Source organism: Phyllostomus discolor, chromosome 13 (genome assembly GCF_004126475.2).
Source record: "Phyllostomus discolor isolate MPI-MPIP mPhyDis1 chromosome 13, mPhyDis1.pri.v3, whole genome shotgun sequence".
Classification (NCBI taxonomy): domain Eukaryota; kingdom Metazoa; phylum Chordata; class Mammalia; order Chiroptera; family Phyllostomidae; genus Phyllostomus; species Phyllostomus discolor.
The window spans coordinates 76,510,729-76,527,130 of NC_040915.2; the positions used below are offsets into that span (position 1 = coordinate 76,510,729).

The 16,402-nt window shown below is 44.6% G+C and overlaps 1 protein-coding gene across 1 annotated transcript in view; it reads right to left on the reverse strand.

The window, feature by feature from the left end:
- Positions 1-16,402, reverse strand: part of GRIK4 (glutamate ionotropic receptor kainate type subunit 4) — a 314,292-nt gene that overhangs the window by 163,142 nt on the left and 134,748 nt on the right. Inside the window, exon 3 of the mRNA XM_028527680.2 lies at positions 3,684-3,848. Coding sequence (XP_028383481.1) covers positions 3,684-3,848 — 165 coding nt within the window. The remainder of the gene's footprint in view (positions 1-3,683; positions 3,849-16,402) is intronic.

The following is a 16,402-nucleotide window of genomic DNA, read 5'->3' on the forward strand; positions in this document are numbered from 1 at the left end:
CTTTTATTCTGAAATTGCTGTTGCTCCCCTTGATCAACACCTCCCTCTCTGAGTGCAGCTCAGTAAGTGTGATTTGTGCAGAGCTTTCTGAAGCTCCTCTGTTGCTAAAAGACACAACTGTACATTGTAGAACTGCTATTGCCCCAGCACAGGGCCTGCACTTCCCATGACCAAGAACAGCAACACTAGGGTCTCTTCTATCTTCCTGAAGCAGAGTCCCTTGTCACAGGTGACAGGTGTGAGGCTGGGATGTGGTTCAGGGCCTCAGAGCCACTAAAATAGTTTTAAGCTAACAATGAAAATTAGCCCTGGGCCACCAGTTCAGAGAAGACACAGCCATAACACTGGGCAAGCAGTAGTTGTCTCACCACAACTTCCAAAGGCCTGAAGCTGTCAGATGTATCAAGCCCAGAAAACTGGAAAGAGAAAGGGGATATTCAATCACATGGGATGCTCCAGGAGGCATGCTGAAACACTGCCCCCACCCCCCAAAAAACATGCCATTTGGGAAATAAATGATGCTGCCAGGTAGGGATGACTAAACTCTGAAACAGAGGAGAGAGATGATGGTAGGAGGGGAGGAAGCCTGCTGAAGGTGAGGATGAGAGAATAGAGCCAGCAACAAAATCTATAGCTACCATTTACTGAATGAATACCTGTTATGTGCATGGTCCTAAGCACCTCAGTGGCCCGGTCTCATGTCATGTTCCTATTGGCCCTAGGAGGTGATTTTACCATCTACAGTCACACAACCAGTTAGTAGTAGATCCAGAATTTAAACCAGTTTAGTGTGATCCTAAAATCCATGCTCCCCCCCTTTATACCACAGTCTCAGAAAAGTAGGGATCACAGAGCCATAGCTCCTCCTATATCCAGGCCTCCTGTCTCCCTCCCACCTCCTCCCCCAACACTGCCACTGAAGTCCCATCCTGCCCCACCACCAGCCTCACCACCCCGTCCCCCTACTTTAGGAGGGAAAAAGCTGGGCTGGAACCTTTCTAAGAACTATCTGGGTAGTGTTTAAAATCAACTGTGGGGGTTTAAAATCCACTGTGGGGGAGCATCTCTGGCTTCAGATGAAAGGCCTTTGAGGTAAAAAGATCTAAAAGCCTTTTTTTCTAACAAATGCTAATCATGTCTCAAATGCATTGAGATGTAAAAGTTGAACCAAGACCACTCACTAATAAAATATTTGGTGCCTAAAGGAAGGGAATCAGCAAGATGCCCCAGAGCTCTGTAATGTGGAATAAAGATATCAGTTTCCCTTATTCCTGATTCACCTGGCTTAATATTTTAGATGTATTCACTCTATTGAGCCAGGATGCATGGGTCATGAAAGGGAAAATTTATATCTGCTAATGATCCCCATCAGCAATGGGCAATCTATGCTCTCTGTTCTGCCAGGAAAGCCTGGGAGAAACAAAGAAAAAGAAGAAGGATCTGGTTTTTAATGTATAGACTAAGGAGTTATTTAGAAATCTAGACCCTAGTCTGAGACCTGCTGTCCTGGACAAAGAAGCACTACAGACTGGCTAGCCGATTCATAAACAGTCTTTGCCGGTATTCCTGATTTCATTTGGAAGATCCTGAGAAAGTTAAACCGTCCTTTCAATGTACTAGAATGGAACCTCCATGACAACTAGGATTTCTCTGTGTTCCCTGCTGAATCCCCATTGCCTAGGAAAGTGTATAAGAGACACTTACTGAACAAAAATTGACTGACCAAGTTAATAAAAGATGATAATTTCAGATACCTGCTCCCCCAAGCCCCATTCTGAAGGAATCTGTGTCCATAGATTCTGCTGATTTCAAAAGCCCTCTTCTGTGTGGTAAGAAGCTACCTCCTGTCTCTAGGGTAGAGATTCTCTGCAAGAGTGGTTATTAGACCATTCGGCCAACACCTGTGACTTGTGAGACCAGTCACAGCAAATAAACTGAACCAATCTGACCCTCTACCTTGGAAATCCAAACCAAGAGACACTGATCAAAGCTGCCACTGGTGTGCACACCAAAGAGACTGCAAGCCACCTGGAGGCAGAGACTGCATCTGTCTTGTTTTTTGCATTGTTCCCAAAGCATGATATCCTGAATCATGCCTGGAATAGAGTAAATGCTCCATAAAAGTTTCCTGAGTGAATGAACAAAGAGTAAATAGGACCTGGATGGCCATCATGGGGCAGGTACATGATGAATAAGCCAAACTAGCAGAGAAAGATCATGAATCCAATACTGAAAGAGCATTAAAGAAGCTCTGGGCCAAAGAGAGAGGGCCACTGCTTCCCCTTTCCTACACTCTCAGGATACCCTGCCTTTTGTGCTTGGGCCAGGGCAAAAGTTTCTTCTCATGCAACACTAATGGCCCAGATCAGAACACTGCTGGATCCATACACAGAAGACCAGATGTCTGATATACAAACTTGAGCAAGGCCTTGTTTTGTTTGTTTTGCCTGTGTGGCCATTGAGTGTTGTTAAAGGTTGAATTGGGCTAGCGAGGGAGGACATGGGGATTCTAAGTCTCAAGGAATAGATGTTATCATCTCTCTGGGCTAAGGAGCTCCTCTCCTTCCCTCTAAACTACTGTCTGTTTCCAGCTTAGCTACTAGTTGCCAGTCCACTTGGAACCTCATCTTATGAAGTTATCAAGGTAATACCAACAGCATGCCAGAGAATTCCAGGGGAAATATAGTGCATTGCGCATGGGACTTGCAGGTGAATGAAGAGAATTCAGGATCCAGAACTCACTCAGCCATTGACTAATTCTGTGGTCGGATCAGTTATCCAGTAACTGGCCCGACCACAGTTCAGAGCGTTAAAGAAGTTGTGAGACAAAGAGAGAGGGCTGCTGCCTCTCCCTTCCTACACTCCCTGGGCCTACCTTTTATGCTTGGGCCAGTGAAAGTGTTTCTTCTCATGTGGTACTAATAGCCCAGATCAGAGCACTGCTGGATCCACACACAGAAGGCCAGCTTCTTTAATGCTCTAATGTATCAATTTTGGTTTCTTTTTTGAAGTGGGGTAATAGCCCTGAACTTTTCAGTTGTTGGGAGGATTTAAAGCAGCATCCAGCACAGAGTTGGAGCTCATTACATGTGACCTGAGTGACCTACTATGTATGTTTGCAAAGCATTGTAACTCACAGAGAGTTTTCCTATATTTTCAGTCATTTAAATCTCATGAATTTCAGAGTAGATCCTAGCCTTCCCATTTTCCAGATGAAGAAACTGAGGTTACCAACAGAACGAAAAACCGAGCTCCATCCCAAGTCCCAGTTTCTTCACAATGCTGCTCTCAGCACAAGAAAGCAAGATAGGCAGTCAGATGTGCAATGACTAAGCTACCCTTGAGCTGGCCACATCTCTTTTATGGTAATTACATACAATGTTTCACTCAGGGATTTGTGTACAAAATGTCCAGGAGGATGAATTTAATCAATGTATAAAGAAATTAATGAATGGGTAAATAAAGGAATGAATGAGTAGCCTGTCTTAATTCTACTCTATCCATGACTCACAACTGAAGCTTGGGAATCTCATCCAGCCTAAGTACAGGGCCTCCTGGTACATGTTTTCCTCCCTTTAGAATGCCTACATCACAAGCCCAGTGATGGGTGTTGCTCATGCATACCAGCAGCCCATCCTCTGACAGGAAGAAAAGCAGAGGACAGCTCTGCCCGTTCTACGTACTGGTTTCTGCAGTCTCATATTCGCTGTCTCTGAGAAGTTCAAAGATGTCCACTTCAACCTTGGCCTTGCCCAGCCTCTCAGGAGCACGGTTGATGCGGTTCTTGGCCAGGGTGATGGAGAGCCGCTCCCCTCTGCTGCACTCCATGGGGTCATCCAAGATAGCAGCTGTGGGCAGGCAACCACATGGTAACAGTTGGTACCCCCTACCGTTACTCCTCCTCTTGTCCAGTCTCCCACAACAGCCACCTTTTTTTCAGGAAGCTCCCGCATCACCCTCCCCCATACCCCACCACCCTCAGAATTGTCCCCAAAGTAAGTCCTGAGGGTCTTGGTTTGCAGCCAGGTGTAGCAATGAATTCTAATGTGGGTCCACCTCAGGAGCCTTCTCATGTCACTGCAGGCCACTGAGACTGTATTAGGTCCGTAGGCCCAAGCATGGTGACACCCTGTGCTACACAGGTACATGTGTATAAAGGAAGGGGGAGAGTAACTGTCCTCCAGAAATGCTATTTTTGGCATATGAGAAACTCTCCCTGAGGTGAAAGATGGTTAAAAGAGGCCAGGTTGAGAGCTGTGATGTAAAGGAACAGCTACAAGATGCTGCTGAATGCTGGCTCCCCAGGCTCTGACTCTGACGAGCCAGCTTACCCAGGCAGCTAGCTATGTTGTCTCTCTAAACTTGTCCCCACTGGATATTAGGTTGGTATGAAGATTCAAAAAGATAATACAAGGAAGTGGCACATTGTATAAATTTAATCTGTGTGACTTAATCAATGTGAATGGTGTTTACTTAGTGGAGTAGTGTGGTATCAATAGCTGCCAAACTTCTATAAGTGGTATTAAAGACCAGTGTTATAGTATCATAGGGACTGAGTTCAAGCCTCAGCTCCACCTTATATTGGCTATAGGACCTCAGTTTCCTCATTTGTAAAATGGGGAGACAACCAATTCCTTGGGCTATTGTGAAGATTACATGAATAGTATGTGTAAAGTGTTCAGCACAGTACCTGGTGCACAGTAAACACTCAATAAATCTAACTATTAATATTATGTATTCTCTTGGTAGAAGTTAAAATTTGACAATATCTACACAAAAATTTTTACACAAATGATCATAGCAGCATTATTCATAATAGGCAAAAAGTGGAGAAGCCCAAACACCCCTCAACTGGAGAGCTGATAAACACAATGTGGCATAGCCATACAAGGGAATAGGAGTTGACAATAAAAAGAAATGAAATACTAATACATGCCACAACCCAGATGAGCCTTGAAAACATTCTGCTAAGTGAAAAAGTCAGCCACAAAAGACAACATGTCATCATTCCACTTACATGAACTGTCCAGAATAAGCAAATCCATAGATACAGAAGGCAGATCAGTGGTTGCCTACTGGCAGTAGGAGTTAGCTGGGGGATTGAAACTGGGAAGAAATGGAGAGTGGCTGCTAGTGCATGTGATATTTCTTTTGGAGATATAAAGATGTTTTAGAATTGCTTGTAGTGAGGGATGCACAACTCTGAATACATTAAAAACCACTTATTTATATACTTAAATAATCAATTATGTGGTATAAGAACTATATCTCAGTAAGGCTGTTACAGAAGATAAAAGAAATATCAAGCTTATCTTTCAGAAGTTGAAGACTCAGAAAAGCAATATGGGGAATCAAGGAAAATGGATTTCACTGGCACGTGGCCCTTGAATCTCTGCAGCTGGTGAGGACAGAAGGACTCGGGTTCCACATGCTCTTTCTATATATTGCTCCCATAGCTATTGTGACCCATTTTCCAAACCAAAAACCAGGACAGAAAATATTACAAAGCATTTTTTCTGATTTGTATATTTATTTACATGTATAGTCTTATCAAACAATACAGATTAGATTTCATTCATAGAAGTTGGCCATATATTGAACAACAGAGGTGCATCCCAAGACCTAGGTAATAAAGTGGGCTTCTGTGAGTTAAATAGCAAAGTTCATGCCTACCTGATGGGATTAGCCACCTGAAGAGTGGCCACCTGCAGACTATAAATGTATCTAAGACTGAAGAGGCTGGAGGCACTTAAAACTCCCACCTTAGAAAAGCAAGACCTTAGAAAAGCAAGACCACAATGAGATTGTTACTTAGGTAGCAGAAAGTTAAACAATTATACTGTGTTGTCCTAGGAGGAAGACTTTGGGAACAGAAAGAGTAGGGGCAGCCTAGATGAATTATTCTCACATGGGCATCTTCAAGAAGCAAAGGGGGAGGGTGCAGAGGGGTCCCTAGCCCTATGCCAGCTTCAACCAACACAGCTGCACACCCACCAGTTTTAGGTGTCAGGATTCCACATCAGACCTTATGTGAAAGAGAATGTTCCACTGTTAAAAATGTGATGGAAACCATTAACCCAGCCCTAGAGCATAGAAAAGAGACACCTAAAATGTCAGGAATCGCCTATGTTCCCTTTGCTGTACTTTACATCCCCATGACTATTTTTATAACAGGCATTTGTGTTCTTTAATCCCTCTCACCATTTTCACAGATCCCCCAGGCCCTGCCCATCTAGCAATGATCAGTTTCTTCTCTCCTGAGGATATGTTTACTGATGAGTGAGAGAGAGAGAGTGAGAGGGAGAAAGAGGGAGAAAGAGGGAGAGAGAGGGAGAGAGAGGGAGAGAGAGAGAGGGAGAGAGAGAGAGAGAGGGAGGGAGAGAACATCGATCAGTTGCTTCCCATTGACTGGTGCCAAGACTGGGCATGGAATCTAAAACCTTTTGGTGTATAGAACAACCCTCCAACTAACTGAGCTACCCAGCCAGAACTATTTCTGTTTGTTTTTGTTTATTTTATTTTGTATTTTTAGATTCCACATAAAAGTGAAATCATATAGTATTTGTCTCTGACTTATTTCATTTAACATAACACCCTCTATGTCCATCCATGTTGTAACAATGGTAAGATTTCATTCTTTTTAATAGCTGAGTAATATTCCATTGTGTATATGTACTACTTCTTTATCCATTCATCTATCAGTGGAGGCTCAGGTTGCTTCCATATCTTAGCTATTGTAAATAATGCTGCAATGAACATAGGGGTACATATATCTTTGCAAATTAGTGTTTTGAATTTCTTTGGATAAATATTCAGAAGTGGAAAATAGTAGTTCTATTTTTAATGTTTTGAGGAACCTCATATGTTTTTCCACAGTGGCTGCACCAATTTACAATCCCACCACCATTGCATGAGGGTTCCCTCCATGACACTTGTTTGATGCTTTATTGATGATGGTCATTCTGACAGGTGTGAAGTGATATTTCATTGTGGTTTTAGTCAATAATACTGTAATAAACATATAGGATGTCAGAAATGTGCTGGACTTACTTAATAAGGTATATAAATATCTAATAACTGTGTTGTACACCTGAAACTTTTATATATATATATATCCAAAAGGTATCCAGCAATGTAATATGAAAAAGAGAGGCATTTATTGAAAAAAGGTACAAGATACAAGATACACTGTTCATAGGACAATGACACCTCAGTCCCCTTCAAAGTAGGTACCTTGGGATCTCACACAGTTCTCCCAATTGCCATCAGCTGCCCCGTCATATTTTCCTGAATCTCATCAACAGTCTGAAATCTCCTCCCTTTCAAAGGTGATTTCAGTTTTGGAAAAAGCCAGAAGTTGCAGGCACCAAATCTGGGCTGTAGCTGTAGTGGGACTGAGTCACCTCGATGATGTGAGGTTTTTCAAAAAAACTCTGCATGAGCCATGATCCATGAGTGGGTGTATTGTCATGATGAAGCTGCCAATTACCAGTTGTCCATAGCTGTGGCTTTTAAATCATCCAAATAGTGTCCGCCAAGGAATGCTCAAGCTTAATGCAAAGTGTGATGCAGATTCATTGCTCTACTTGCTTACTCATTTTGAATGCCATGGCCACACAGTATACGTGCTCACTCAACGGCATATATGATACATATACAATGTGTGTGTGTGTGTATATATATATATATATATATATATATATATACATATATGTGTGTGCATACATAAATTCAATTTACAATTGAAAAATAAATTTAAACATTAAAATACACTGTTAGGCATTGGCAGAGCCATCCCACACAAGTCCAGGAAGAAGGCAGGGGACTCAGGGTCCACAGTCATTAGGGTAAGAGGTACTCATTTATTTAGTGGCCATGATCTCATTGGTGCAGGTGCCTCATGAACATGACCCCACATAGTCTCTGCAAAAATTCTTTGAGATGTGCCATCTGTGTCACCCTCACTTGGAGTTGAGAAAGTGGATGTCAGAGAGGTTAAGCTACCTGCCCACATTCACAGGGTTGGTAAGTAATGGAGGAAGGAGGTGATCCCAAGCCACAGATTCTGCCCTCTTAGGCATAGCTCATCTTCCTTCCCAGGCATCTGCTGCTGAGAAGGGCATGCACTAGGTAGGAGTGTCTTAGTGAGATCTGCTACTACAAGGTATCATAGACTGGGTACCTTAAACAACATGCATTTATTTCCCATAGTTGTGGAGTCTGAGGTCAGGGTGCCGGCATGGTTGGGTTCCAGTGAGGGCTTCCTTCCAGGTCTACAGACAGCTGCATTCTTACTTTGTCTTCACAAAGTAGAGAGAGAGGGAGAACACACTCTCTGTTTACTTCTAAAAGGGACTGACCCCATCATGGGGCCTCACCTTTATGACTTCATTGGAAATTAATCACCTCCCAAAGGCCATACTTCCTAATACCACCACATCAGTGATTTGAGTTTCAACATATGACTTCTGGGGACACAAACTTTCAGTCCACAGCAGTAAGACACATGAAATCCAAAACCCCAACTGGCTGGACCCTGGGCCTCTGGACACTTCCTGAGGTAATGGTCCAACTCCGATGAGATTTTAGGACTAGAGGCAGCTATCTATTTCTATGGGCCACGTCACCTCACTATTGCCACATTTTCCATCTACAAGCTATTAAATATTTAATGAGTCACTTATAACAAAACAACATAATAAAATAATGTCTGAGAAAATTCCCAAGTCCCTGGCAAATCTGGGAACTTGGGCTCCTCTGGTGGGAGATGATTGACTTCAGTGATATTTGGGTCAGGTTGCTCCTGCTGGAGCACCACACTGGACTTGGCTCTGCCCTTTCCGCACACATGGAGCACAAGGGCACCTATACCATATCAGTGCTGTCTGTTGCCTCCTTTCTGCAGAGGACACATTTGAGATGTCTGCTGTGGACTGAACTATGTTCCCCAAACTCACAGAAATGAGGCCTTTAAGAGGTTGTTAAGATAAGTGATCATGCCAGGGGTCGCTGATCAGACAGGATTAGTGCCCTTATGAGAAGAGATGCAGCGTGTGGGGACACAGTGAGAAGGTGGGCTCTCAGCAGAAACCAATGCTGCTGGCACTTTCCTCTTGGACTTCCAGCCCCCAGAACTGTGAGAAATGTTGCCACCATGCAGTTGGCAGTGCTCTGTTATGGCAGCTTGAGCTGACTAAGACAATGTGCTAATACAAACCCAGTCGTGCACCAGCCAGCCATGTAGTCAACTCACAGAGTGCCATTGGACACATGGAGATTGAGGGATAGTGGTCAGGGAGGAATAGGGAATGTGGGAATAAGGTCCCCTCACTACCCTTTCCTCCCGTCTCTGCAGGGTCCAAGGCAAAACTCTGCCCTCACAAGTATTTGGCAGGTGTTTGACAACTTATTAAGAGCCCCAGTCCTGCCTTTCCTTCCACCCAACCCCTCTGCCATTCTGGGAGCCACTTTTCATTAGGTTTTAGATAATGTTTAATTTCTGGCTGGGGACAACCTCTGCTAGGTAGCTGGTTAACATCAAACATATCAGGATCAGAAAAATTAGGGTAACAACAGGAACCTGGGTTTTGTGTCTATGGACTGTAAGGATTGGGTGCAGGCTCAGGCCTCTCAGGATACCCGAGGGACATGCCCTATCCATATATATGTGACCATGCAGGCCCCAGGGAGGGTCTCATGGGCAAAAGAAGAACAGTGTGCTTGGGACTGAATATACAGCTGACACTCCTGGCCTGTGCTGGGTCACCAGGCCTGGCTGTCAAGCCGGGCCAGGATGCTCTGAGTTCCCAGCTGCTGCCTACTGAGGCACAGGATCACCTGGCACACCCTGCAGCCCTGGAGACTGTGCTGCAGAGGAGTGAATCAGCAGCCACTGAGAGGCCATGAGGCCTGCCACTGAAGCAAGGTGATGCTGAGATGGGAAAACATGGCCAAAAACCAGGATCCTCCCCTCTCCAGCCATGGGGACTCTTCCAACCACATGTTTCCAATATGCCATCAGGGAGCTGGCAGGCCCCTACATTTACAGTAGGCCAAGAGACTTACCCTCTGCCCAGTTCTCTGAGATTGAAGATTTATGCCAAGGAAAGAACAGACTTCAAGCATTTTGCCCACCTCTACCCCAAGCTCCTTTCCTTGTTCTTATCCTAAGTCTATGTCCACTCTGGAGAGATGCCTTCTTGGGACTGACAGGGCTGGCTCTGCCCACTGCAGCGCTTTCTGGTGCAGTCCTAATGAGTGTGCCCAGAACCATCCATAGGATAGCATGTGATCACTGATGGCTTCCAAGTCCTCAGGCCTCCCCACTGTCTAAAGGGCTTGTCCCAATGCAGGCTCTTGGAAGGCTTCGGGCCTCCACAGTCTGGCTTCTTTCTGCATACCCTTCCAGCCTTAGCATCCTCTACCACCTGGCAATCGCAGCCCCTCCTTGTCAGGACTTGGACTGCCCCCATGTCCCCTTCTCCAAGGCTTTGTTGACACTCCCTGTCCCTTGTTCCTCCTTTCCCTGCCAGACCTCTTCTTCCTCCCCTCAGACTCACCTCTTCCAAGAACCCCTCCATGACCCACCACCATACTCTGGATTATCGAGAGACTGCCTTGGAAAGGTACTTATCTTTCTGTCTGTATACTTTCTTCAACCAGTTTATACCTTAAAAGCCCAGAACAATACCCTCTTCCTTTTAAACTCTCCGGATTTTGCATCCCAAATTAATATTCTCTTCCTTAGAAATAACTCCCACAGAAATTTCGCTGTACATTTTATTAGACACTAATCATGTTTGACATTTTCATTATGCTTATTTGTCTATCCATCTTTTCCCCCCTAAATAGGCAGCTCTTGAGGGTGAGGGCCATTCCTGATTCATCTTTGTACCTGCCCCATTCCAGACACATAGTAGGTGTTTAATGAATGGTTATTGAGTGAGTGAATAGTGGGAGGCCACGTGTCTTTTCATGCCCTGCATCAAGTAGCAGATGTGGTTGCTGCTGATGGAGTGAGCACAAGATGATGTGCTGGTGCGGTCAGCAGTAAATGACGTGTGGGTGCAGGGCAGTCACTGTGCAGTGGGACCCACAGGCTGGTGGTGCTCCTGCTCTCTGCTCACTGTGGGAACTGGAACAGAGCTTGCCCTCCCTCCATGAATTCTCAGCAGCCCAGAGTCCCCCCAGCTTGGAAAATCAGCTTCCTAATTCCTCGGTTCTTCCAAAGTTTCCTGTTGAAGATTTGCAAGTACCTTGATAACTGTTGCCTCTTTAAATAGGGGAATAAAGAGGTTTTTACTGGATTCCCTTACCAGTGTGGCTCAGTGGGTTGGGCATTGTCCCACAAAGTGAGAGGTCACTGGTTTGGTTTCCCACTGGGGCACATGCATGGTTTGTAGGTTTAGTCCCTGGGTGGGATGTGTACAAGAAGTGACCCATGATGTTTCTTTCTCACATCAGTGTTTCTCTCCCTCTCTTTCTCTTTCCTTTCCCCTCTCTTTAAAAATAAAATACATAAAATCTTTCTTAAAAAGAGATTTTTACTGGAGAGTCTTTAGAGGCAATATTTGTAACACTGCCTGCAGCTGCTTGGCTCAGTGGGTCAGAGTCCTGTGCTAATAGGACAGCCTCCAGGGAACAAGTCAGCTTTGCTTCCGAGCTAAGACCCAGGCTGCCCCCTCCTCAGTCCCCAGCTACAGCCCCACGGCCATTCCTCATCTGGCACCAGCTTCCTCCACTCTCCTCTGTCCTCTCGCTGCCCCTCTTTTGACCTCTGCTGGTCCTAATCATCCCTAATGAGAATCACATCACTGTGCAGGCTGCTCCCCCCACAAACTTACACTCTCCTTCCTCACCTGGGCACAACACAGGGCCACCATCAGCCCTTGCTTGGCCAGCTCCCTCTCACATTACAGACTGTATTTATTTGCTGGGGCTGCTACAACAAAATACTACAGGCCAGGTGGCTTAAACAACAGAAATTTATCTTCTCACAACTCCAGAGGTTGGAAATCCCAGGTCAAGGTGTCAGCAGGTTGGGTTTCATTCTGAGGTTTCTCTCCTTGGTGTGTGGATGACCATCTTTTCCCTGTGACCTCACATGGTCGTCCCTCTGTGTTTGTCTGTGTCCTAATATCTTCTTATAAGGACACCAGTCATATAGGGTCAGGATGCACCCTAACAGCCAAACTTAACTTAATTAACACAGCCCAGAACACAGTCAGGCAGTTTCTTAACAAGTTAAATATACACCAACCACATGACTCAGCCATTCTACTCCTAGGTATTTATCAAAAGGAAAATAAAGCACATGTCTACTCAAATATTGGTACAAAAATGCTCATAATAACTTGATCTATAATAGTTAAAGATTGGAAACAACCATTAATAGGTGAAAGAAAAAACAAAGTGTGGTATATCCATGCAATGAAATACTACTCAGTGACAAAATGGAGTTAAGCCATACAAAAAAAGAGTACATACTGTATGATTTCATTTATATATATTTTTAGAAAATACAAACTAACCCACAGTGACAGGAAGTGTGTCAGTGGTTACCTGGGGATTGGGTTGGGGGCAGAGTAGGAAGGGGCAGGAGTGAGGAATTACAAAATGGCAACAGGAAATTTTTTTGGGGGGGGGATTAAAAAATGCACTGTCTTGACTGTGGTGACAGTATTATGGATATGTACATGGTAAAACTTACCAAATTGTACACTTCAAAATTCATGGAAACCATTGCATGTAAATTATACTTTGATTTTTTAAATGTGCTTTAATGAGAAAAAGAATTATTATTCATCTGGCTCCTTCCTGCTTTCTCCCTTCCCTCTCCCCTCACTCTCAGCAAATAAAACACCTTAAACTCTGTGGTTTACACCCACTGCCTCCAGTTGCTCTGCCTCTTCTCCATCCTGAGCCTCCACCATCTCTGGATTCACTCTCAGAAATCACCATACTTCTTCCTTACAAATCTAAAGGTCTTTTCTTGGTTTTCAGATTTTTAAAGCTCTCTGAGGCACCTGTGACTGAAGTTGTTTTCTTGGCACCATCTTTTGACATCGGTGATGTGACATTATTCTGATTTGTATTCTATTGCCTTCACCTAACCCCTTCCCTAGTGTCTTCTCTGTGACAGTAGCTGTCAGTGTTCCTTAAACCTCACCTCTGGGTTCACTCCTCAGTCCACTTTCTCTTCATGGTGTATATTCTCCCTGAAGAATGAACACTCAACTATCAAATCTATACAGGTAACTCTAAAAATGTCCCATCTTCACATCAGACTCCTATTTATGACTGCTAAAGGAAAATGTCCCCTTGGAAGTCCTTCCAAACTCCATGTCCCAAATGTAACCCATCATCTTTTCATAGGATGGGGGACTCTATGACTTCCCACTTTCAGTCCCCCTCCACACAATTCACATGAGAGCTGTCCTGCACATTCCCCATCCCTCAGCCCCTCTGCCTGTCCAATCACTGAGAAGCACTCAGGAATCTTCCTCCTGTTACCCTGCTGTCACCCCACCTCTCTCCTGTACTACCCTTAAACTGCCTCCTGCCTCCAGTCTCTTCTGCACTAATCCAGCTACTCCCCACTGCAGATTCACCTGCCTGGCCCCTCACCCTCCACAATCTGGCCTTCACATGCCTTTCCAAGCTCACATTCTACTAAATTCTATGACTCTTAGCTACGCCTAGGTAGTCCTTGTGAAACCCTGAAAAGACATGTCACATCATCATGTGACATTTTTCCAGGTGGTCTCTTCTTCCTGGAAAGTGCTCAGCTTTTCCTTATCCATATGCACATTATGCTCCATTCTCATACTCCCCACCACCACCCCGCTCCGGGCAACTGTTGGGCTGTTCCAACCCATGCTAATTTTGCCTTCTTCAAATCCCTAAGGCACTTACTGTCTGTGCCAGTCATTTAGAACTTAACAGCATGCTTTGCATTGATATAAGTAAAGCACAGATTCATTCAAACATTCCTTTATTCATTCATAAAATACTTACTAAATGTCTATCTTAAGCAAGGTACTATGTACATAGATAAGGATAAGATGTATCTCTGCTTTCAAAGTGTCCAAAAGAAGTTATAGCCACTAAAGCAAATAGCCATAACCCAACAAGGTCAGTGATGGGGCAAAACCTCACTATGCTCCAGCCATAAACTACCCAGTGCTCACTGTGGTGGAAAATCACAGACAATGCAGACTGAGTTGTTGGGTTTGAGAGATGTCTGTGGAGTTGAGGGTGAAGGGGGAGACAGAACTTTACTGTACAATGAAGTAAGTGGTTCACAAATTTCCAAGGAAGCATAGATAAAGGACAACCAAAATTGTCTGGGTGGTAGTGGGAAGTTTTAAGGATGTCCTCCTGCATCTGTCTCACACTCGTGTGTTGAGCAACTGCTACCAACCAGGTGCTGTACCAGGTTTCACAGAAGAGGCAGCTCTGAAGTTGGCAGGTGAAGTTTCCCAAGGAGGCAGGGAAACAAAGCATGTTTCAGTGTGGGGAGCCACCAAAGGTGTGAGGAAGCCTGGGGTGGCTGAATGGGAGGACAGGGGCCTAAGCACAAACAACCTTCTGTGTCATGTAGGGAATTTGGGCAGTTCTGTGAAGGTGCTGAGGAGCAATAGGAGGACATTCAACAGACAGTGACATCATGAGATTTTAGGGCTACCACTCTTGCTGAGAATGTTGGAGAAGACTGTTCCCAGGGCTGGGGGGCTGCTGTCTGAACTGTAAACACCTTGAGTCCCAAAACCCTGTGTCATCTTTTCTGAAGTCTTCCATGTAACTCAGCAGAGGTCCAGGCACATGTGAACACACATGCCTTCCAAAGTTGTCAGAAGACTTGACCCAGATGTGTATCAGTTGCTGGGTTTTCACCACACAGTCCCCTTTTGGTCCATTCTTTAATCCTCATACCCCCACAGTGAACACAAGTACACAACCCTGGGAACAGATATCAATAAAATTCTGTAACCAGCCATTACATTTGCAGGTAGTGTCTTATTATATAGCTACTCTGTAAGGTCTCTGTGTACCTGACTGACATTCTCAGTTAACCTGAAGTTGTTCCTTTCTCTCTCTCTGTTCTTGCCACCTACCTCTAGTTTTTTTCTGAGGAAGAACAGTCCTCATGTATCTCCATGGCCATAGAGGGAGCCCCCAGGTATCTGTGGCAATTGCTCTGGCCAGCTCCGGCTGGATCAGACTGTGGCAGGGTAGTACCCAGCATATCCATGTTCACACTAAATTCTGCCCAGAGCCAGGTGGGGAAGAAAAAAAGTGAGCTGGAGTGGCCTGTTTGTTTTGCCTACTGTCTGCTGACAACAGCCTTCTGGCCCAGTTATGGGACACAGCAGAATGAAGGCTGCTGGGAGCCTTTATGGGCCCAGCATGTACAAGAATGTGAGGCATGTTGTGCTTTAACTCTGGCGAGTCTGAGCTGAGGTCAGTTTCTCAGTCTACAAGAGTTCATTTTGACAAGCAGTTACTGAGCACCTACCGGGCACAAGTGGTGTGGATGCTGTTGAGAACACAAGACATGGAAACATGGATCAGCTCTGGCTCTGCTCTCAAAGACTTATGTACTAGTTGGGGAGACGGTGATGGGTGTGAAGAATGAGAATAGAGAGCCATGTGTAGGGAAGATTCTGAAATGTGAGCTCAGCTGGGCAGCCAGCAGGTGCCATTCTAGCATCCACTCCCTTGAGTAACCATAGCTCCACAGTATCTGTAGACCCACCTGACAGTCTCTACCAAGTAATGTGACCACGGCTTCATGTTGCCTTCCTGATTCTAGGAGGGAGACCCTAAGGCAAAATACCTAAGGGTAATAAGGGTATTCAGGGGTCCATATATTTGCATTTTACCCAAGGTTGTCAATAAATTAATGTGATGCCCACTAGAATTTACAATGGGGGTACCTTGTCACCTCCAATCAGAAATGGCAATTATAATGGCAGTTTGACATGTTTAGTTGATGTTAATCCCCCTCCACCCCCCAGAAAAAGAGTAAGTGAGAGATAATGGCAGATTTGAACTGCTTTGAGTTTTTTGCAACGATATAGGTAAAAAGAAAAAAGTCCTAAGGTCTATTACTTTGGTTGTTTCCCCCTTGAAGTTATGTCTCTTTCCCAGGTCAAAGCACAAATAACAGATATTCTTATTCATCATCATCATCATCACCTTGGATAAGAATTAGAATAGGAAAGGGAACAGTTATCCAGTCAGGCCCCACAATGAGAGAAGATAAGAATATTCATTCGCTCATTCATTTGAAAAATATTCAGATAATCTGTCACCCTCTCTTGCTTGTCCTTTTCCTAAAGTGAAAGGGAGGAGATTCATATCAACAAACTGTGTCAGACTTCTAGTTCACATTGCAATT